We start from the raw sequence: 24,022 nt of genomic DNA, 5'->3' as shown, positions 1-24,022 counted from the left end.
TAAAAAACCAGGGAGGGAAATAGTTGAGCAAGATCCAAGAGTTTCTTTTATTTCATTTCTCCAGAGGCCCAAATCATGGAATGGGAAGGCACTTGCTGGGTATTTGGTTTGTTAAAGCGGTGACTCTCTGAGCGGCGTCTCTTAGCCTTTTTGAAACCTGTAGCTCACCCGCCCCCACTTTTTAAAATTTAAAATCAACTAATTAACATATAATGTATTATGAGTTTCAGAGGTAGAGTAGCCCCTTTTGGGGAGCATACAACTTTCCCACTTGCCTGAAGAGTCTGATTTTCTCTCCTTCTCACCTGGCAACTTCCTTGAGATTCATATGCTTTGTGAAGTCGTGGCAGTAGAGAGAGGTTTACTTTCTTTTTATTTTAATTTATTTTATTTGTCAGAGAGAGAGAGTGAGCACAAGCAGGGGGAGCAGTAGACAGAGGGAGAGGGGGAAGCAGACTCCCTGCTGAGCAGGGAGCCCGATGCGGGACTCGATCCCAGGACCCTGGGATCCTGACCTGAGCCGAAGGCAGACTCAACTGACTGAGCCACCCGGGTGCCCCTCCCTGCTCAATATTCTTTCCACTATATTGTCAACTGTTTGACTCTTCTCTCCTTCATCACCTGTCTTTTAAAGATAGCAACCAATACTACAAAACAAATACCTGGGGCAACAGACACTGTAAAAATACTTCGTATTCTTTTATCTATATTAGATCAAGCTGCCTTTATTTTGTAGTCCCTCCAAAGCTGAGAAAGTACTTATTCAATTGTTATGAACGCATGTTTTTGCCAAATATTATAAATGGTACTGAAGAGAAAACACGTGACCCCTACTTCTGGAAGTTTGATCTTTATTAGGAAGACAAATGTGGTTCGTATTCAGCTTGCGGTCAACCGTGACCTCTGAGACCTGTCTAAATGCAGTTGTAATTGTCAATGTTCCAACCCTCCACCCCTACCCCATAACTTATTCCTCCTTGAACTCTTTTACAGTTCATCTATATGGAGAGCAATCTGGGAGATTGAAAGGAATATAGGAGAATTCGTAGGTGGTTTATTGATAAATTCAGTTACTAATCAGGTAAAAGTTCAAACAGCAAGAAAAGGTTGATGGTGCCATTCCTTTCTGGGTGGGGAATCAGAGGCTCAGCAAGAACGTGTGGCAGGTTGTTCAGGCTTGCTCAGCTAGCACGAGATGGAGCAGAGTCTTGCAGCCAAAGTGGCTGAGGTCAGAGTTCACGGATGTCAGAGTTCACGGGCCGCCTTCCAGCCTGTGGAAGCAAGGGCAAAGTTAAGTGGGGCAGAACAGGCTTGTTGAAAATTACAGTTTTGTCACAGCAAGGTTATGAACACTTCAAGTTGGCTAATTTTGAGAGGCTTTTGAGCGTGTGGACTGTTGCGTGTGAATTTTCATGTGAGTGGGGGCCTTATCATGGTGGAGGTAGGTGGTGATAATGCAGGGGCCATACTCTCTCACACCCTGTTGAATTCCTTTGTTATTTATTTAAGAGCTGGGCCTGAAACAAGGGTAAATGCATCAGGGACAGTAAGTCTCAGGACCTTAGGGAAAAAAAAAAAAAAGAATTAGCATCCACAATTGTCATCCCAAATCAGGGTCCCAGGTCACCGAGTCTTAATGAGACCACAGGTTTATTTGGGAAGAAAGTTGTTAGTAAGGACCCATCTCTTGTCAGATTTTGGCCGTGTTTACAGAGGATGAACCTGACAATCTCCTTGTTTGCCCAGGGCACTCTTGTCCCTAAACTTTTCCCCATAAATCACCAGTGCACTGTGGGGTAATGCCACTCTTTGTATTTTTCCATGGAGATCGGGGAAGGAGCCGTAGGGATTTGACAAATCTACCCATATGTAAATGAAAGTAGTTTTTTTTTTTTTTTCATTTGGCATGTACTTAGATCATTTACCCCCAGCGGGTGCAGAATGAAACCTCTTCTAAGTTTTCAACCATGAAGAAGAGGGACCATGTGAGAAAAAGATAAAAATGTAGAAATTCTCCAGTAAACATTGCTTGCATTTCGATGGAGGATGAGAACAATAGTCCAGTCCCCAAAAAGTAATCCTAGTTTAAAAAAATAACTTGGTTCTCAAAAGACTGTCATTGCGTATTTGCTATATTTGTCCCTATTTTGTTTGCAGAGGGTTTTAAAGGCATATGATGTAATGAAGTAAATAGTATTTTGTGGTCAAAAATTAAATAGGTCTTTTGTATTTTAGGTCTTACAAGAATTCCAAGGTGTGGTGAGAACTAAACTGTGTGTGTTTTAACTGGAAGGGCAGCGAGGAAGATGAGGGGAAATACTCCAGCTCCTTCCTGAATATAATTATAAGCCATCATCCCTCCATATATTTTTTTTTGTTTCCCCCAATTTGAAATAAAAATAAATAGATTTTTCCCAAAACTGTATTGCAGGGCCCTGTTAGCGTCTCAGATGGAACCCACATTTGCCAGGAGTGTGTTTCCTTGTTTTGATGAGCCAGCTCTAAAGGCAACTTTTAATATTACAATTATTCATCACCCAAGCTATGTGGCCCTTTCCAACATGCCAAAACTAGGTAAGTAATATTTCCTGTCCTCATATATACGTGTATAGTAATGATACATATGTGTGTGTGCAGACATATATATGTGTATGCATGGATATTTAACTCTCTAATACCTTTGATATCAGTAGGTTTTCGAGGCCGTGTATCGGCAGTGTATTATAATTAGGGAGAGCAGTCACCTGGGGTCTGTATCGGCACCAGCGTCTCGGAGATGGTAAATCCTGATTCTTTTTGCATTGGAAGCTGGGGACACCACGTTGTTCTTATTCCTTGGCAGCCTGTCTGCCCGTTAGTTTGGCCTTTAATATTGATCATTAGTGATAACAAGCTAGCAGACTTAGTCTGAATCTGGTGCCCAGATGTGTTTCATTTGGCTCACATGATTTTTTTTTCTTCTGATTGAACTTTAAAAAATCCAGAGATTTCTCATAAAAATCAAGATTTTTACTTCCTTGTAAACAGAAGATATAAGGACACGAAGCATGTAGCCCCTTCGTGACAGCAATAGTTAGAGCTCGTGAGAGGCTGTCCCCTGGAGAACGGGGGGCCCCCCCCCAGCCTGTTGTGGTCCCCACCACTCCCTGTTAATGTATGCCAGCCTGATTCACATCAGATACCCGGCCCTCAGCTTTAAAGACCCAGCCTGCCTCCACTGAAGACTTTGCCGAAACCGTACAATGGCCAAATTGCTCTTCCTTGACCTCCTGGGGGCCTGGGAGGCTCTAGATGAAGTGTTGTGAGAGCTGGACTGGTCTAGGAAACAGTAGAAGTGGGTGGAAAAGAGAAGAGGTGCGTCGTGGGCCTCACCTATGTGCCCATGGATTTGGCCCTCCGTCAATATTACTCAAGATACCGATTCAGAGCAAAGGTGCTGTCCCTAGATCTTCCTAATGTCGTTTCTTTGTTTGTATGTTTTTAATTGAAGTATAGCGGACATACAAGATTACATGAGTTTCAGAGGTACGTCATGGTGATTCGACAATTAGGTGACATTATGCACAGTTCACCATGATAAGTGTAGTCACCATCTTCTATGCTGTACATTGTATCCCTGTGGCATTGATCTTTTTTCAAAGATTATTTATTTTGAGAGAGAGAGAGAGTGCTAGCTAGCAGGGGGAAGGGCAGAGGGAGAGGGAGAATCTCAAGTAGACTCCACGCTGAGCATGGAGTCCGAAGCAGGGTTCGATCTTACAACCCTGAGATCATGACCTGAGTGGAAACCAAGACTCAGATGCTCAACTGACTGAGCCACCCAGGCACCCCTCCCCACTTTAGCTGTTAATCTCCTTCACCCATTTTGCCCACCTCCCCAGCCCCCTCTCCACTGGCAACCACCATTTTATTCTCTGTATTTATGAGTTTCCAGTTTTTTTGTTTGTTGGTTGGTTTGTTCATGTGTTTTGCCTTTTAAATTTCACACATCAGTGAAATCATATGGTGTTTGTCTTTCTCGGACTTATTTCACTTCATATGGTTTTGATGAGTTCGGGGTGGAGAAATCCAAACTGCTAGACTCTGGGGACTGGCTGGGAAGAAGTCGTTGGGTGACACGCGCCTGGACACATGGTTTCAGAGGTGGCTGTTAGTGCTTTGGTTTACAGTGATTTGGACTGAAATCGATTTCTGTAGGTCAGTCTGCAAGGAGAGACACGAATGGAAGCACGTGGACAGTCACCACCTTTTCCACGACGCCCCACATGCCGACTTACTTAGTGGCCTTGGCCGTATGTGACTATGCCCACGTGGACAGAACCGAAAGGGGCAAGGAGGTGAGTGAGGAAGACAGCCCAGGTGAGTGCCTTCGTGCTGGCTGTGGGTGGTTCGTCCGTTCTTTCCGAATCCGGGGGTTATGCCTCCGTTTCCCATGTCACCTCCTGGTGGCCCCTCTGACTGTTTCTAGGCCCTCTTGAAACTCTTACTGGGGGGAGGGGTGCCTGGGGGGCTCAGTCGTTAAGCATCTGCCTTCGGCTCAGGTCATGATCCCAGGGTCCTGGGATTGAGCCCCGCATCGGGCTCCTTGCTCAGCGGGGAGCCTGCTTCTCCCTCTCCCATTCCAGTTCCCCCTGCTTGTACTCTCTCTCTCTCTGACAAAGAAATAAAATCTTTTAAAAAAAGGAAAGAAAGAAACTCTAGTGTGGCTTTGCAGATGGGACGCCACAGTTCTCCTGCGCTCACGCCTTGAAACTCAGGTTTGCCTGCTATTTAGTCCACGAGGTGATACAGCCTTGAAGCGGGGGTGACAGTCAGGGTGTCCAGTGCCCCATACGGCCCTGGGCACCAGCTGGGAACAGCCACATGATGGAAACGGTGCCTGCAGGTGATGGATCAGGGTGGCGGGCTTGCTCAACTCTGAGAAACACAGCACTCCCTCAGAGTTGGGTGAAGGAGGCGCTCTGTCCTGAAACACCTCCTTCTCACCCAGTCATACCCTCCTTCTGTAGTCACCTTCTGGGCAAATATCCAGGTTCCCACCGCAGTCCTTTACCATCTGGCTCACACCCCACACTGGAGCGTGGAGGGAAGTAAGGCCGATTCCGCAGGCCGTGTTTTGTCTCACCACGTTGACCTCCCAGACCTGAGGCAGATCGGGCTCCCACAGCGGGTGGAGACTCTCTCCCCGGGCCCAGCATCTTCCAGGCTTGTACCATGGACTTGTGCAGATCAGGAGGCTGTGGAGGAGACCAGCCTCTCACCAGGGGCGAATCACTCCGAGCTACTGCTCTGCACGCTGACGGAACAATACCGTGTTCCACGCAGACCACAGCTCTCCTCCTCAGCTATTGGTTGCAGCCTGATTTCGCTTCCCGAAGAGTCACTGGTGGGGCCTTGAGATACAGAGACGGAGCGCAGGCCAAGGGAACCATTCCCGACACCTCCTGAGAAATCTCCTCGGGCATGATGTGGAAGCACATCATGGGGCTTCCCATGGGGCCGGTGGCTCTCAAGGGGCCAGTGGCTCTTGGGGCTGCTCTTTCAGCAGAAAGTTTGAGAAAAAGGGGCCAGTCCATTTCTTGGTGAAAGATAGCCCTGAAAAGAAAACCAGCTGCCATTGAAGCAAAGAGGGAACGGAAGAGGCCTAAGAAAGGCCCATTCTTCGCCAGAAGATTGAAATTTGGGATGAGTTTATCAGTGGAATGCTGGTTTGGCTCCGGCTCAGCTCTCTACAAAGGGAAGGAGTCTGCTGTCTATCCTACAGGGGAACCAGAATGTACTCTTGGAAGAGGGTCCAGATTATACAAACAATTGCTTGTCGAGGAAGAGATAAAAATTTAGTGAGATTGAAAAGGTGGTTATTCCTTGACATGAGGATAAACATGGAAACACAGACCTAAGGTTGGAAATAACATCTTTTGAGTAGGACTTGGCACGCACGTGTGAAGATTTTCCTCTCTTAGGTGTTGAGGTCTGCTGGGTGCAGGGAGGACCCCAAGATCACACTGGGGGGGGGGGGCGAGGTGTGGATTTGAAGGAATTTTACGGCTGCATCTTCCAAGTGTTCCTCACTGTTTGGTGTTAGCTCCCTCCCACACAGCTTGAAGTCTCCATCACTTGCTTCCCCTTTGGCTTATAGGATGGTAGTTTGGGGGAGGAGTTTTGAAACTGAAAATTGAACCTACAAAGGTTCTGTTATTTCTCCAGAAGTTACAGTGAAAATGCATCCATCTTGAACGTGGGGAAAAGGGAATGTTCTTTCCACTCGCAGTGTGGGTTTGGGTGCAGCCATCTTCCCATTGCCTGGAACTGGAGGTGGGGGGTGGGGGAAGTGCCGTGTAGGGGCAGGGCTGAGTCCTGGGGCCTCCTTCTTGGGAGAAGGAGGCCCCTGCAGCGTGGGGGAGGCCAAAAAGCATGAGGTCGGAGGCCCCAGAAGCAGGTGGTTGCATTCTGTGAGAGGGGAACATTCCTGAAGACCTCACGTAATTCCAAATTCACCTAATTCAAGACAAATTTTCTAGCAGAAATACAAGCAGAGGAAGGTGAATGCGTTCCTGGAGCGCAGCAAGCTGGAAATATCATTGTCCTGCTTTTCATTTTCCCAGCACTTTCTCCAGTGTTTGGCAGAGAACGCGTCCTCACATCGACGGTATTCACATCAGGACAATTATCTTAATGCCCTCATTTCGACCTTTCGTTCAAGGGTTTTTGAGTCTCGTGCATGTTCTTCGGTGTTTTCACGCTAGCAACCCCATTAAAAAAGTGCCCCGATGCTTTTGCTGTGGGATATAAAATGATTTCCTATTAAAGTAATAATGAGGATGCATGCGTGGCTCAGTTGTTTAGCATCTGCCTTCAGCTCAGGTCATGCTCCCAGGGTCCTGAGATCGAGCCCCACGTCGGGCTCCCTGCTCAGCGGGGAGCCTGCTTCTCCCTCTCCCTCTGCCTGCCTCTCTGCCTACTTGTGCTCTCTCTCTATCTCTCTGTCAAATGAATAAATAAAATCTTTAAAAAATAATAATAATAATGAATGGTCAAACAGGAGCAAAGTTGCCACCAAAGTCGCAAAATCAATTTCCAAGGGCCCAAACAATAGGTCGGTCACATTAAACTAACAAGGCAGGGATGTCTCTTTACCTACTAAAGAGGAAGTGTCATAAACAGAGACTGTATTCCCTTGCTCAACCACTGTAAGATCAAAGAACTATTGATGAACTTCTTTAAATTAAGGGAATTAACCTTACTTAAAATTTCGAAGACAAGATCGCCCTATTAATGACTTCAGCGCTAATAAGCATGAAGGAACCATTTTAAATTTGCACAATGCAGACGTGTGTAATCTCTACCACACCATGTAACCCCTGCTAACCGCACGATTCTGTTTGGGAACGTTGGAAATAGGTCCTAAAAAGGGAAGCAAGGGTCCAACATGCTCTTTTACTCAAAGACAGAGTCTACATTTTCGGTGGGGGTAGATACTAGCCCAAGGATTATTTCTGAATTCCAAAAGTTTAGACACGTTACTGTAAAACACTGAAATAACACCCCTTTCCAGAGAGTCACTGCTTACATCTTAGCGAACAGCCTTCTGGATTTTCTCCAGGGCCTGTGCACATTTCCAGTTGACCCTTGAGCAATGCAGATTTGGACCCAGCGGGTCTACCTATGCCCGGATTTTGTGCATAGTTTGGCACTGTAAATGTATTTTCTCTTCCTTATGATTTCCTTAATAACGTCTTCTTTTCTCTAGCTTACTTTACTGTAAGAAACAGTATGTAATGGACACAATGTGTATTAAGTGATTGTTCCCATGATCGGTAAGGCTTTCAGTCAATAGCAGCCTATTAGCAGTTAAGTTTTTGGGGACCCTAAAGTGATCTGTGGATTTTTTTTACTGCACGGGGTCGGCACCCCTGTAACACCCACATGTCGTTCACGGGTGACCGGCCAACATTCTATTCTGTAGCTTCTTCCAAAAAGGTAAGGCTTTGACTCCAGAGCATCAGGGATTTGGAGCAAGCAGGCTGCCCGTTGCCCAAGTCACAACTGCTTTCCCTAATCACCACTTCATTGTTTTGATTTAGATACGCATCTGGGCCCGGAAAGATGCCATCGCGAACGGAAATGCAGACTTTGCTTTGAACCTCACAGGTCCCATCTTCTCTTTTCTGGAAGATCTATTTAATATTAGTTACCCTCTTCCCAAAACAGGTGAGCCATCTTCCCTTCCGATGCAATGGACTTCCTATTGTGGGGGGCCTGGGTTAAGGTCAAAGGGCACTCAGAGGAGCCTCCAAAGACCCACTGTCAGCATTTAGCTGCTCTTTTGGGGGGCAGCCCTGCTGGCCTCCCAGCCTTGTGTCCTACACCTTCCTGAACACGGAGGGGCCTGTTTGCTATTTCTCTGTATGATGCCATGTGCCCAGCAGGTGTCCTCAAGATTTATACTCCTCCTGGGTGTTCATTGCCAGTTTCACAGCCTCTAGCCCCTGCTCTTTGTCTAGTGTTCTGTCTTTTCTTCTCCCAGTGCGTGGGGATGATGCAATATTCTGGATCCTTTTAGCAGGCCTGTGAGAATTACTCCAGTTCCCATGAATGAAGGTTTTGGGTCGGGGGTAGTTTTCTGTGGGGTGGGGTTTGTTTGGGTTTTGTTTGTTTGTTTGTTTTCCTATTCTTTAGCTGTGAGGCATTGGAGAGGACGCGGGGTCCTATCTGTCAACGTTTGCTGTATAAAATTGGAATCACCTGTGAACACCAGGATCCTCGAGGAAATCCGGGAACGTTTTATTGCTTATAGATCTGTAGAGTATGTCCTTCAAATCGTGTGAGCCCTTCAGCTCAGAAAGTCGTCCAGTGTTTTCTCTGTCTACCGTGAGGGTAAATTGTGTAAATGTATTTTGTTCCTCTGACATGTTATGTGAAGTCTTGGAAAAAGTATGCCCTGTCTACACGGGCAGATGGTGGAAGAAGGTAGGAAGTCCATACCTGGGAACTCAAGCCTCCTGAACTCGGCCTGGCGAGCTCGGGGCTCTGTAGCTCAAGCTTGCTGGTTCAGGAGGAATGGGGCATGAGGCAGCCTTGGCCCAGTTAGGGATCCCGGAAGTGATACCTGTCCTTTTGGGAGTTGGGGGCATCAGAAGCCTGGGCTTGAAGGCTTCTGTGGCCGGAGGATCTCAAGATGACACTTGTCTAGGCAAGAAAAGTTCCATTTGACTTTATTTAGATAAGGAACAGTCCAGAGTGACCCTCCACACCCTGTTCCATAAAGCACCCCTCCATCCAAGTAGGCTCCTCCTCATTATCTCCATCCCCTCCTCCCCGTGCCCCCAGCCCTCCGTGGTTTACACCACTATCATCTGTACCTCACAGGCCCCATTTGGTTATACCCCCTTCCCTCTTGCCCCCTCTATCCCGTCTCCCACACCGAGGCACAGGGGATCTTTCCCTAGCAAAGTCCAACGAGCGTATTACTGGCGTCTTTAAAACCTCTCCGTGGCTTCCCATCGCCCTGAGGATCAAGTCCAGACTCTGTATATAGTCTGTCTTTACAACCGTGCATCTCTTGCCAAACTCTCGGGGCTTTTGGCAGTTCTTCAGAGTCGGAAGGAGGCTTTGGTACCCTCTCTTTCCCCTCCTCCACCTTCCTCTTCTCCTCTCCCCCAGGCTCTTGCACAGGCACTTTGCACATCCTGCGATGAGGTCTACCCAACTGGTTAATTCATATATTTCTCTACTTAGTGCCCCCTCCTCCAGGAAGCTTTCCCTGATGCCCTTTTCCTCATGCTTCACAGCATCCTGTGCACCCCTCCATTGGAGCTCTTGACTTAACTAGAGCCTAATTGCACTCCCCCCCCCACCATGAGATCAAGAGTAATGCGGGTTCAGGATCTGGCTTGTTTTTTTCTTTGTACCCTCAGAGCCTATGGATAGTGCTTCTTTCAGAATGGTAAACAGTAAACTTTTTTTTTTTTTTTTGATGAAGAGGATCAATACATGCACTTAGTTCAGTAATTCATGTAAATTCCGACTAGATGGTCACCTTCGGGACATCAGGGTTATATCTGGCACATTTTTGTACCCTTCATAGTCTCTCAACCAGTGTGAAACGCAGGTAGCACTTGCTCACAACTGCATTTTAACAGATGATGAAAATCAGGAGATTTTCTATTATTGGATCTTTGAAAGATAGAGAAACAAATGTTTCCTAGTTATTTTAACTCTTAGTTGAGCCATTTAAAAAGTACAAAACAGGGGCGCCTGGGTGGCTCAGTCAGTTAAGCATCTGACTTCGGCTCGGGTCATGATCCCAGGGTCCTGGGATCGAGCCCCGCATCGGGCTCCCTGCTCAGCGGGGAGTCTGCTGGTCCCCCCTGCTTGTGCTCTCTCTCTCAAATAAATAAATCTTGTTTTTTAAAAAAGTAATAAATATGGGCTTTTGAGATTTGCAGATTTTATTTTAATTTTTTAAAAAGATTTATTTATTTATTAGAGAGAGAGACAGAGTGTGTGTGCATGAGAGCCAGGGGGAGGGGCAGAGGGAGAGGGAGAGAATCTCAAGCAGACTCTCCACTGAGCATGGAGCCTGACACGGGGCTCGATCTCAGAACCCTGAGATCATGACTTGAGCTGAAATCAAGAGTCCAGCACTTAACCAACTGAGCCACCCGGGCACCCATCCTGGTGCTTTTTGAATGCAAGAGAAATAGGTGGCTGGGGCTCTGTTCAAACAGAGCTGAGTTGGGGTGGTAGCTTCAGTATGTAGAAACAAAAGCCATGAATCACCAAGCGAGAGATAATGGACTGGCTGAGTAAAAGTCTTAGAGAAAGAAGATTAAGAAGTGGTAATGGGAGTACCCTAAATAATAAAGAACACTTACAAATAAATAAGAACAATACAGAAGAAGAAACAAGGAAAAGATACATGAATAGATGTTTTACAGAAAAAGGAACACATGTGGCTTCATAAACTCATGCAGAGTTCTTTAACCTCATTAGTAATCTAACAAATGAATGTCCAAGGCCGGGGTGAGGCACCATTTTATACCTATTTATACCTATTCACTTGTTAAAAAGTAGGCATCTAACAAATGCCAAATGTTAGGAAATGGCCGTGTTGAAGGGAGTATCAATCGTCACAACAACTTTGAAACATATTGATTGTCTTGCAATGCTGATCATTAGAATACCTTAAAACCCAGGAATTCTGGTTCTAATTACATCTCCAAGAGGAATCTGAGCACATAAGTACCAGAAGACATGTGCAAGAACGTTCATAGTTAACTTTTTTTGATACAGCCCCAGACTGAAAGCAATCAAAAATGGTCATGGTTAGGAGAATGGATAGATAAATTATGTGCCATTCACACAACAAAAAAACTCTATAGCCATGAGAATGAAACATTTTTTTTTCTAAAGTTTAAAAACAAAACCCCCTAAACTTGAGGATAGTGACTTAGCTGCTGGAAGAAGACGCTGAAGTGTGAGTTGAGAAGGAGCACACAGAGAGAGGTAAGTCAGCTCTTCTCAAACTTCAGCGTGTGTTGGAATCATCTAGAAGTCTTGTTAAAACACAGATGCTGACCCAAGAAGTTCTGTTTCAGTAGGGCTGTGGTTGGTCCCAGAATTCTCATCCCTAATAAGCTCCCAGGTTGTGCTGCTGCCACTGGTCTGGGAATCACAGTATGAGTTATTAGCAACATTCTCAGTTAGGGGTTGGCAAGCTATCAAATCTGGCCCGCTGCCCTTTTCTGGATAGCCCACGAACTCAGGGTGTTTTTTACATTTTTAAACGGTTGGGGAAAAAAAAAAAAAGAATATTCTGTGACACATGGAAATTATATGAAATTCAAATCTCAAGGTCCATAAATAAAGTTTTATTGGAACACAGCACGGTTCATTTGCCTACATAGTGTCTACGGATGCTTTTGCTCTGCGATGCCAAAGTTAAAAATGTGATGGAAAACATACAGCCCACAAAGCTGAAAATATTTCCTATCTGGCTCTTTAAAGAAAGGGTTTGCCAACCTTGTTCTAAAGGGAGAGAGGTGGATTCATGGGTATTTATATCATTATTTTATTTTATTTTATATTTAAGATTTTATTTATTTGAGAGAGAGAGAAAGAGATAGCAAGAGAGAGCACAAACAGGGAGGGAGAGGGAGAAGCAGATTCCCCGTGAGCAGGGAGCCCGATGAGGGGCTCAATCCCAGGACCCAGACATCATGACCTGAGCTGAAGGCAGACGCTTAACTGACTGAGCCACCCAGGCGCCCCTGTGTCTTTATTTTAAAATAATGAGGTAATCATTAAAATAAAATAAAACAGGGTTCTGTGTGAGCCAGTGATGATAGTTGATCAAGAAACAAGAATTTGCTTACTCCCAATTCTGTACATCTGAAGGTAAAAATCATTATCAGGAGTTAGTAAGGAATGGCTTCTTAGAATTGGTTAAGATTGGCCAGCAAAGATTGGGGGCATTCATAGATTGAACAGAGGATTGCTTGGGGCACCAAACAACTCGAGCAGAGAATGGCTCAACAGTTGTAGAGAGCAAAAGGGATTGGCTTGAGTGGAGCAGAGCAGACTTTGCAAGGAAAGTGAGTGGGTTGATGGAAGGGGGGATGGATGCAGGTGGAGGAAAAGGGAGGTAGAAGAGTTCCAACCTAGGCTTAGCAATTAAGTATGCCCAAAGATAATGGAGCATTAACTAGCGGAGGCTATGTAATGACCTAGATACATTTTACCGCACATGCCATCTTCAACCATGTATAAATCAAAATAATATATCGAACACAGCACAGAACATTCATTAGGCAAACGTAGCACGCATTATAAAAATGGCATTTCTTCTATTAGCAAAAGAAGGTAAAATGTTTTCTTGTTCTTCTAGTTTTATTTTGGGTGGGGGAGGGGCAAAGGCAGAGGAAGAGAGAGAATCTTAAACAGGCTCCATACCCAGCTCGGAGCCCATCAAGGGGATCGATCTCACTATCCTGAGATCACAACCTGAGCCGAAATCAAGATCAGATGCTTAACTGACTGAGCCACCCAGATGCCCCTGTTCTTCTAGTTTTAAAACTAGTAAATGATCACACCATAGAAAATTTGGAAAAATTGGGGAAAGCACAAAAAAGAATAAAAATTTTCCGTAGTGCTACCACTCAGAGATAACCACAGCTAACATTTTGGGTCTGTTTTCCCGCTGTCTGGGCAGTCTCAATCTCTGCATTTGCTTCTTTGTTTTTAACAAAAATGGAACCATAGCATTGTGACTCTTCTTTGAGTGGCCTTTTGTTTTGTTTTATTTTAAAAGGTAACTCTATGTGGCAACATGATCCAGATAACTATTCTTTTGTATTATCATTTTATTTATTTTTTATTTTTTAAAAGATGTATTCATTTATTCCAGAGAGAGAGAGAGAGAGAGTGTGTGTGTGTGTGTGTGTGTGTGTGTGTGTGTGTGTGTCTGTGAGCAGGGGGAGGGGCAGAGGGAGAGAGAGAATCTCAAGCAGACTCCACACTGAGCATGGAGCCTGACATGGGGCTCAATGGCAGGACCCCGAGATCACGACCTGAGCCAAAACCGGGAGTCCAGACATTCAACCACCTGGGCCACCAAGCCCCCCTGTATTGTCATTTTTAAAACATAGAATGTCTACATTTCAGTTTGGCAAAATAATTTATTTAAACCCTCTGGTTGAATATTTGGACTAATTGCATGCCCTCCCCCCTTTTTTGGCCATTTAAGAACACTAAAGGAAACATAGGGAATGTTTATAAATATCCATGCTATTTGCATTAGTATAAATCCCAAAAGTTGAATGAGTTAGTCAAAGGGTAGGAACATTCTAAAAATTCTGAAGCATTTTGCTGGATCACTCCAGAAAGATTGTAGCGGTCACATCCTTACCAACAGGCTATATGCCAATTTTCCTGTACCTAATTGTTAATACTAATATTAGCAGTACTAATTATTAATCCTCTTACACATTTGAAAGATTAAGTTATATCATTGTTTTAATTTGTGTTTCTGATAATAAAGTTGAACATTTTAAGTAAGATTTTTGGCTATTTGAATTATTTAAGTGAATTGTTCACATTTTTGTTTTTTTTTTTATTTTGATCTGTAAGAGGTTTTTTTTTTTAGATATGAAAAAAAGTTACCTAGTTGCTTGTTATATATGCTGCAGATACTTTTCCCAGCTTGTGATTTCCCTTTCAAATTTGTTTATAGTGTCTTTTGGTGAACTAAAATATTTCATTTTAACCAGACTACTTCTGGGGCACCTGGGTGTCTCAGTCGGTTAAGCGTCTACCTTCGGCTCAGGTCATGATCCCAGGCTCCTGGGATCAAGCCTTGCATCGGGCTCCCTGCTCAATGGGGAGCCTGCTTCTCTCTCTTCCCCTTCCTTCTGCTCTGCTCTCTCTCACTATCTCTTTCTCTCAAATAAATAAATAAAATCTTTTAAAAAATGGGGGCACCTGGGTGGCTCAGTCATTAAGCGTCTGCCTTTGGCTCAGGTCATAATCCCAGAGTCCTGGGATCGAGCCCCGCATCGGGCTCCCTGCTCAGCAGGAAGCCTGCTTCTCCCTCTCCCACTTCCCCTGCTTGTGTTCCCTCTCTCGCTGTGTCTCTGTCAAATAAATAAATAAAATATTTAAAAAATAAATAAAATAAATCTTTTAAAAAATGAACTAGACTATTTTTTAGAGCACTGGTAGATTTAAGGAAAATTACACAGCAAGTATAGGGAATTCCCATTTACCACCTCCCCGTTGCCCTTTCCCCCACACACTTTCTGCTACTGTAAATATCTTGCATTAGAGTGTTACATTTGTTAGAATTGATGAACGAATATTGATACAATATTGTTAAATAAAGCCCATAATGTATGTTAGGTTTCACTCTGGGTGCTATACATTCTGTGAGTTTTGACAAATGTAGAATGACATGTATCCAAAATTACAGTATCATGCAGAGTAGTTACACTGTCATAAAAATCCCCTGTGCTCATTGCCCCCCTTCTCCCCAGAGTCCTGATAACCACCAATTTTTTTACTGTCTCTCTGGTTTTACCTTCTGCATCATGTTACATAGTTGGAATCATACCATGTGTGGCTTGTCCTCACTGGCTTCTTTTCACTTAGCAACCTGCATTTAAAGTTCCTTCTTGTCCTCTCATAGTTGGATAGCTCGTTTCTTTTTATCGCTGAATAACACTCTATTGTATGGATGTACAGCAATTTGTGTATCCATTCAGCTATGGAAAGACATCTTCGTTGTTTCCGATTTTTTTTTTATTTGCAATTACAAATAAAGCTGCTATAGGGCACCTGGGTGGCTCAGACAGTTAAGCGTCTGCCTTCAGCTCAGGTCATGATCCCAGGGTCCTGGGATCGAGCCGCAAGCGGAGTCAGGCTCCCAGCTCAGCGGCGAGTCTGCTGCTCTCTCTCTCTCCCTCTGCCCCTCCCCCTGCTCATGCACATGCTCTCTTTCTCTCAAATAAATAAATAAATAAAATCTTTTAAAAAAAATAAAACTGCTATAAACATTCTTGTGCCAATTTTTGTGTGGACTTAAGTTTTCAACTCATTTGGGCAAATAACTTCAATTGCTCAATTGCTAGACTATACGGCCAGCCTTTATTTAATTTTATAAGAAACTGGCAAACTGTCTTCCAATGTGGCTATAGCATTTTGCCTTCCCACCAGCAATGAGTGAGAGTTCCTGCCGCTCCTCCATATCTTCTGCAGCATTTGGTAGTGTGTTTTGGATTTAAACCATCCTAATGGGTGTATAGTTGTGTCTCATTATTTTAATTTGCCAATTTTCCAGTGACACAGGATATAGATCATCTTTTCATATGCGTATTTGCCTATCTTATGCAATGAAATGTCTCTTTAGATTGGTTGTTGCCCATTTTGTAAAGTTCATTTTTTTATGGTGAAGTTTTACGATTTCTCTGTACAGGTCCTTTTTCAAAAGTATTTGATTTTCAGACAATCAGAACCATTTATTTTCTGGCTTCTGTCTTTGGTATTCATCTTCTCTCCCCTCACATTATAAATATTCATTTGTATTTTCTTTTAGTAACTTTATGATTTCATTTTGAGACCGTTATAGCTGGAAATCTCAAACTTTTTGGAAGAGATGATTTCATTTTTCCCTCCATTTAAATCCACTTAGATATAATTGCCTTGCCTACTTTTGACAACAGTGCAATGGAAAATTGGGGATTGTTGATATTTGATGAGTCATTATTGTTGATGCAACCAAATGATCAAGTAACAGACAAAAAGGCTGTGATCTCCTTCATTCTCTCCCACGAGATCGGACATCAGGCATGTGGTAAAATGTTCTTTCTTATTTCACGTGAAGATATTCTCCAGCTGTTCTACCAAGGATAGCAAAAAACAAAATAAAACCTCTATGGTACACCAAATTTTAAAAAATTATTCAAGAAGTGGGACAGTGAAAGAAAGATTATGTTATCAGATCTTGTGTGAATTTGAACTATTGGTGATGGATCATAGCGATGAGACCTCCCAGGCCCTTCAGAGTTCAGATATTTGCATCCAAAAGTAAACTTCACTCCAGGGAGCCCTCTTCAGGGAAAGTAAGCCAACCAGAGCTATGATTATTTGTTTTCATTCCACCTTAAAATAAGGAATATTCAAAAAGGTCACTGAAAGATATCCACATTTCTTTCTTTTTTTTTTTTAAAGATTTTATTTATTTATTTGAGAGAGAGAGAGAATGAGAGACAGAGAGCATGAGAGGGAGGAGGGTCAGAGGGAGAAGCAAACTCCCTGCCAAGCAGGGAGCCCGATGCAGGACTCGATCTCGGGACTCCAGGATCATGACCCGAGCCGAAGGCAGTCGCTTAACCAACTGAGTCACCCAGGCGCCCAAGATATCCACATTTCATCAGTAGATTGTTTGAACTTTGTTTTTGCTTTGTCTGAAGAGGGGCTCAAGGGGGATATAGGCAATTGGTTAAGGTGTCAGTGAGATGAGCAATCATTAATCCTCAAGCCACATACCCAGAGGTGTTGTAAACAACAATTTATTTCATTAGATCTGTGCTTTTACAATGTGATCTTAGAAGCTTAGTTATGTGTTTGATGGAGGTTCTCCCGTCTGCTTTTTGACCTTGACTCCATTAATACAAATTTGTCCAGAAAGAAATTATCTAAACAAGGAAATTGTTATCTTCTTGTTATGTAGATCCACAAGAAGTTTTGGGAAAGAATGATCTATTGGGATAGAATAACACTTTGTTGCATAGTCAACACAAATTTTGACAAGTTTCGGTCAGTCACCCCAAATGCCACTTTTTTATGATTGCTCAAGCAGCACATTGTTCTGAAAGACAGGCTGCTAGCTATTAATGCATGACAGCTATTGCAAGAATTTGATTAAATACTAGGGTACAGATTAGTTGGTGTTAGAAATTATTGTGTTTTTCTTTCCTGATTCCATTCATCGTCCATTTGACACTTTGTTTCTGTTAAGCTCAATAGAAAATAATTATAGCAGAACATATGAGTGACTTGGACATGGGGCAGATCAAAACATGTTCTTAAGACAACACAACTGCTTACCGCAAAATTTTGATGTAGTCTATTTAGAGTCTAAGATGCTGTAATTAGTAGGTGTTGGGTGAATATTCCAGACTTTTGCCTTATTTAGATTAACATAACTCTTAGGGAAGTGGACAGTTTCAGACATGCTACTCTAGCTTACCTTTATCTTTGAACATGACAGTTTTAAAACAAAAATTGCTTTCAATCATTGGATGTGAAATACTTATTTTAAGGAAGTGCATGACTGATACCTCTTCATGTTAAAACCACAACATGTTTTTTGGGGTCCTGTTTTCCAGTTCTGTTATTGAGGGAAATATAGTTTCATTACGTCTTTGACCTTCTATGTATTTAACATGCAATTACAATAAATATTCCTAAAATTAAATTTAAGAAAGCTCTTTTTTCTCCCATCTCCAAAAGTGGTTTGGAAATTTGGTTACCATGAATTGGTGGAACGATATCTGGCTCAAAGAGGGTTTTGCATCTTATTTTGAATTTGGAGTAATTAACTACTTCAATCCTAAATTCCCAAGAGTAAGTATGTCTGTTACATTTACTTATTGTTTCTCCTAATTATGAAACTAATGTATTTTGTTGTTTCAAATGTGTAAAATACAGAAAAATGGAAGGAATATTAGATTACCTGTGATACCAGAGATGACCAGTGTTATCTTTTTTATGTTTTCTTTTTCCAGGCTTTTACTCATTGTAAATATACATAGAAGTGGGAATTACTTTTTTACACAGATACGTGTAATGTCTTCTGTACTTCATATTATATCAAGAGCATTTCTGCAAATCATTAAATCATTTTTGAAAACAAGATTTTTAAGAGTTGCCTAATATTTTATTTTATCACCTTATAAGGTATATGCCTATTATCTTTCCCTACTGTTAGATTTTAGGTCATTTTCACTAGACTCAATTTTAAAGCCACTGTAATCAGTAGCCTATGACTTTAATGATAAGTAATATGCTATATTATAGATTATAAAATATTGTATAGATCAGCTGTGTAACTGGTATCACATATATTGTAGCTGATCCCATTTTGCTGTTTTGAATAAATAGTAAACTGAAAATATAAATTCATGAATATGCAAATCTGATGGTTTCAACTGTAAGTTCTATTTCTGGTCAATTATGTAGATTAATTAGGTAGTGCTTTCAGAATGTCATGATAAAACGGAATTGCTTTTATTTGATTTAGATATTTAAATCTTTAGATGTAATATCATTCTTTAACATGTACCTCACTTCTTGATAGCAAGCCCGAGGTCCTTGCTTTCACTCTGTCCCTGCCTCCCTCCACCTTTCTGACGCTCAAGCCTGCTCATCCTGCTGCTCCTGACTGGCCTGTCCCTCATCCCACCTCCTGGTGTTTCCAAGCTTGGTTCTTCGCCTCTTTTCTTCTTTCCCCATCCTCACTCACTATATTGATATTTGAAAGACTGATCTCCACTGGCCAGATCTTTATTACAGGTGAAAAGTAATACCGCCCACTTTGAAGGAGATCCTAAGAAGATGTTTTTCCTATTCTATTGGCAATAAAATTTCCCCTTTTTAGGAAAGGATGGAGATGGTAGATAGATGATATTTGGGTTTTATTGATTATTTGGTGGAATCACACAGTTGGCAAACCTAACTTGACCCCTCAGAAACTTTCTCGAAAAATCCCCCTTTTTTTTACATGTTCGTGACATCGCAGTTTGTGGGAAGCACTGAGGTCTCAGCCTCTTCATATCCCTGTTCCATGCGACCCACCCTATGCTTTGCAGAGTTGGTATAGATCACCAACCACCCTGCAGTCCAGCCACTCTGCCTCCCCTGGGTTGGGCATCTTTACCTAGATAAGGAGACTGAAGTCCCGGATGGTTAGGTGACTTGCCGAAGTCATTTGCGTGATGGGGACAGAACTGTGATTATAACCCAGTTGGCCAGGGCTAGTCTGATGACGAAGGTAATGACCATAATAACAACAATAATACTGCATTTCCTATTCTCTGAGCACTTAGGACGTAAGTCCCAGGTAGTTTGAGTTTTGTACGTACATCATCTTACTCAATTCCCAAAACAATCATCTGAGTGTAGTTGTCACTCTATTTTCTAGTTGAGGAAATAGGCACAGGAGCATTAAGTAAGCTGTTCAAGGTCTCACGGCTACTCTATGTCGGAGATGAGATTCAGTTCCAGATGTCTCTAACTCCACAGTTACACCTTCACCCAAATGTGCTCCACAGAGAAAACACATGGCAGTGTTCTTGTCCCCCAAGAGCTAATAGGAGGTGTGTGGGAGTTCATTATATGACTCTCTTCATTTATATAAACTTTATATATGTAGAGTAAAGTTTCATTGTCTTCAAAAGTCCTTTCCATATACTCTGTAGCTATAAAATTGTTTGTATCTCTCTTTTATAAGATAGAACCTATGCATGGTTCATGTCACCGATAACTGTTTATGAAAGCATTTGGTTGCATCCCCAATTAACTCTGCTTGGATTCAATAAGAAAAGCAGTTCCATCCCCATGAAACAATTAGATTCACCCTTTATTTTCTTAATTGAATAGAATATATCATTAACATCAATCAGTTACCTCTTAATGCAACTGAAATTGGCTAAGGTATTGTCATAATCTGGGAAAATTTGATGAAGATATATTACTAGTGTTTTTGAAACAAAGATGATAAGATTAACCTCTTTTAATCATTGGTTTCTTAATTGCTCTTTATTTTTTTTTAAGATTTTATTTATTTATTTGAGAGAGAGTGAGAGAGCACACACACAGGGAGAGGGAGAAGCAGACTCCCCGCTGAGCAGGGAGCCCGACCGGGGCTCAATCCCAGGAGCCTGGGATCACGACCTGAGCCGAAGGCAGATGCTTCACCGACTGAGCCACCCAGGTGCCCCCTTAATCACTCTGTTGTGAGTCTACATTTCTCAGTGTCTGTGGAGCTGAGTGAATATAACCCTTGGCAAAAGAATATCAGATCCTGTCGCTTGAGGCAATTGCCATGAGCTTTGATTTTTAGAAGTTGAAAGCCTTAGTTCAATGATCTTTGAGAGATCAAGAGCTTTGGTTTCCTTTTAACCTGGTCATTTAATTGACATTGGGGAAGAGAATCACAGAGCCATATGCAGAAACAGATTTCCATCTTTTCTTTCTTGGTCTAATTTCAGCTGAAAGTCATTAAAACGTGTTATGACTGGGTCATGGTCACAGATTCAGAAAACGCTGGGGACCAGTGGTTTGACCCAACTCTGTTGCTGCCCCCCCCCCAACTTTTCTGTCTCTCTTCCTATGCTTGGGCTGAGGAAGCAGCAGTCTTGGTGGAGGGAAAGGCACATGGGAGCTGTGCAGCCAGTGAGATCCTACTCTGGTTTTAGGATCATTTTAAGTGGGGCACCTAGGTAGCTCTGTCGGTTAAGCATCTGCCTTCGGCTCAGGTTATGATCCCGGGGTCCTGGGATCGAGCCCTGCATCGGGCTCCCTGCTCAGTGGGGAGCCTGCTTCTCCTTCTGCCTGTCTGCCTACTTGTGTTCTCTCTCTCAAATAAATAAATAAAATCTTTAAAAAAATAAGAATCATTGTAAGTTGAATACCTCTGAGCTTCAGTTTCTCATTTGTAAAGTTTCATGCAGTCATTCAATGCATTGTTATCTACTACATAATATCATGACAACTACTATTTACCAAGTGCTCATGTGTTTATAGAGTATTGTTTACATTATCTGATTCAATACTGAAACAACTCTAAGGAAATAATAATGATGATGATGATGAAAAGTAATTGCAAGTGGCTAAACCTTCTTGAACAGGTCCTATTTGCCAGGCACTGTGCTAAGACATTTATGTAAATTAATTTAGTCCTGAAAATAACCCAAGGAGGACAGTGTTGTTTCCTCCATTTCTAGATGGAGAAACCGGGTTTCAGAGAGCTAAAGTTGGTTTCCTTTTATGAGTAACACAAGTCTAAAGAGGGTAAGGTAGGATTCACACCCAGGTGGCTCAACTCCAAAGCCTGTGTGTTTGTTTTTTTTTTTAAGATTTTATTTGTTTATTTGTCAGAGAGAGAGAGAGACGGCACAAGCAGGGGGAGTGGGAGAGGGAGAAGCAGACTCCCCGCTGAGCAGGGAGCCCAATGCAGGACTCCATCCCAGGACCCCGGCATCATGACCTGAGCTGAAGGCAGATGCTTAACCGACTGAGCCACCCAGGCGCCTCAAAGCCTGTGCTTTTAACCACAGTGATATTCCATGTAAATTTATTATAATAAATACTGTTATATTTCTTAGGATAATAATAGAGTTAACATGAGGAGGTCTTTCTAGACTCCTGCAGCTTGCAGGAAGAAAGTAATGCTGGGTATACAGACTCAGTTTCCCCAATCACTGTATTCAGTGGCCAAATACGATTTTTTAAAACTCTAACATCACTTTTTGTGTAAGTGTTTCCCTCCCGCAGGATTGGAACAGGCTGGGACGAGAGTCACCTCATGGGAGGCCCAGAGGAGAAAGATGTGGGGATGCTGAGGAGAAGGTGTTTGCCCCATTCATCACAGTTAACTTGTGTGATGAGAGAGATACCAAGAAGATGATAGAAGATCTTACACCAGGCAGACAGAAGACAGACTATCCATTCTGAGAGGGAGGGAGGGAATTCACAAAATATGCAAAAGGCTATGCATAAAGGTGTTCGTTAAGATATTGTTTAAAACACTAAAAAGCTGGAAGCAATTTAAATGTCTAGCTAATAGGGAAATGATGAAGTCAGTTATGGTTCATTGACTCAGTGGGCCCTTCTGCAACCATGCATTTATTTGTTTTAATGTTTTGCTTTTACAGAAGTGTTATCTGCTCTACTTTGGGAAGAAGGAAGTCATATGTGATTTGACCACACTGTGTTCATCACTATTAAGTTTTGGCTTGTTTCCTTCCAGATTATGTATGTTTCATTTATAATGCAGTAGCCATTTTTAGGGATAGTTATGAAGATGAGGTAACAGAATTTTTAAACGAATGTCATAATAATTAAGCAGGACAAAAGTTTTTACGTCCATGTGAATAAATAAATACTTAGGGAAAGAGATTGGAAAGAACAGTACTGACATCCTAATGGTGACTATCTTGGAGTGTAGGATTATGGGTGCTTTTTATTTCCTCTGTTTTCCACGTTGTACTTCGAGGACACGTGGGTCAACTGTGAGACACTCTCAAGAATGCTTGAGTGTTAAACTAATAAAACCTATACTGAATGAGTAAGATCAGACTTACACAAATGTCTCCTCTAACTCCTAGCTACTCAAAGCGGGATTGTCACACTAGCAATCAGCATCATCAGGTAATTGATTAGAAATACAGACCCCAACCCAGACCAACTGCATTCACGTATGAAGCAATCAAATCCCCAGGGGATCCTTATTTGCATTAAAGTTTGAGATATATTGCTCTAAATGGCAGGCTGTCTCATTTCTGGAAGAGCTGAGTTTGACAGTAGCCTAATCAATGTGTTAATGAGTTGAAAATAATATGCTAAGAGGAGAGGGTTGGTTGGAACGTTGGCCAGTGGAAGTGGGCAGAATTTGAAGGAGTCAACTTAGGGGCCCCAGAGATAGCCGCTAGGGAGGTGAGGCTGCTTGTGGATTATGAGGGGGCTTGCCCACCTCTGCAGGGTGGGAGCCAGCTATCTGTGCTGTTTCTTTGCCACTATCCTTTCTTTGGCTCTGCCATGTCCCACACCTCTTTGGTTGTACGTTGGTCTTTCTTCTATCTTTCCTTCGAAAAAGAAATGGCCCTTGTCCTCTGTCTGAGAGAGGTCTAGTTTTCTGGAGAGTTCTGTACTTATTCGAATATAATAAATTGCCTTCTCATAATGCATGATCTAGAAACTGTAGTATCCAGCCCATGGATTTATTTCCAATTACAAGTTATGACATCATCATCGAATTTGTAAATCTGGTGCGTTTTGGTCTGTAAATGTTCACTGAAGAGAGACTGACCCATTTTAAGGGGTTACGAATAAAATTACCAGTACAATTCTAGAGGATTAAAACCACCTAGAGATGCTATTGCCTAGAGGGTCTTGTCTGTGTGATTGGGAACCTCCTTTGGGGAAATGTAGATAGCTCTCTTGGAAAACATGTTGACTTCTGTAATGGGGTTTTTAAAAATGGAAATAAAAAGGGTATTAAATGGGAAGGAAAGTATCTTAGAGTTTTGTTATTCAAGGAATCCTTATTTGGCATATGGCAGCTCACAGAGCACATCTGAATGAATTTTTCCCCTCTTCAGTGTCAGTTTTTGAAAGTATTTTTTTAAATTTAATTTTATTATGTTATGTTAATCCCCATACATTACATCGTTAGTTTTTGATGTAGTGTTCCATGATTCATTGTTTGCGTGTAACACCCTGTGTTCCATTCAATACGTGCCCT

The 24,022-nt window shown here is 42.5% G+C and overlaps 1 protein-coding gene across 1 annotated transcript in view; it reads left to right on the top strand.

The window, feature by feature from the left end:
- LVRN (laeverin) overlaps positions 1 to 24,022 on the top strand; it is a 65,928-nt gene that overhangs the window by 14,792 nt on the left and 27,114 nt on the right. Inside the window, exons 2-6 of the mRNA XM_036078970.2 lie at positions 2,432 to 2,574; positions 4,198 to 4,337; positions 8,085 to 8,211; positions 16,187 to 16,341; positions 18,010 to 18,123. Coding sequence (XP_035934863.1) covers positions 2,432 to 2,574; positions 4,198 to 4,337; positions 8,085 to 8,211; positions 16,187 to 16,341; positions 18,010 to 18,123 — 679 coding nt within the window. The remainder of the gene's footprint in view (positions 1 to 2,431; positions 2,575 to 4,197; positions 4,338 to 8,084; positions 8,212 to 16,186; positions 16,342 to 18,009; positions 18,124 to 24,022) is intronic.

This window comes from Halichoerus grypus, chromosome 2 (genome assembly GCF_964656455.1).
Source record: "Halichoerus grypus chromosome 2, mHalGry1.hap1.1, whole genome shotgun sequence".
In the NCBI taxonomy this organism is placed as follows: domain Eukaryota; kingdom Metazoa; phylum Chordata; class Mammalia; order Carnivora; family Phocidae; genus Halichoerus; species Halichoerus grypus.
Note: the sequence above shows the minus strand (reverse complement) of the source record. Positions and strands in the feature narration are given on the sequence as shown.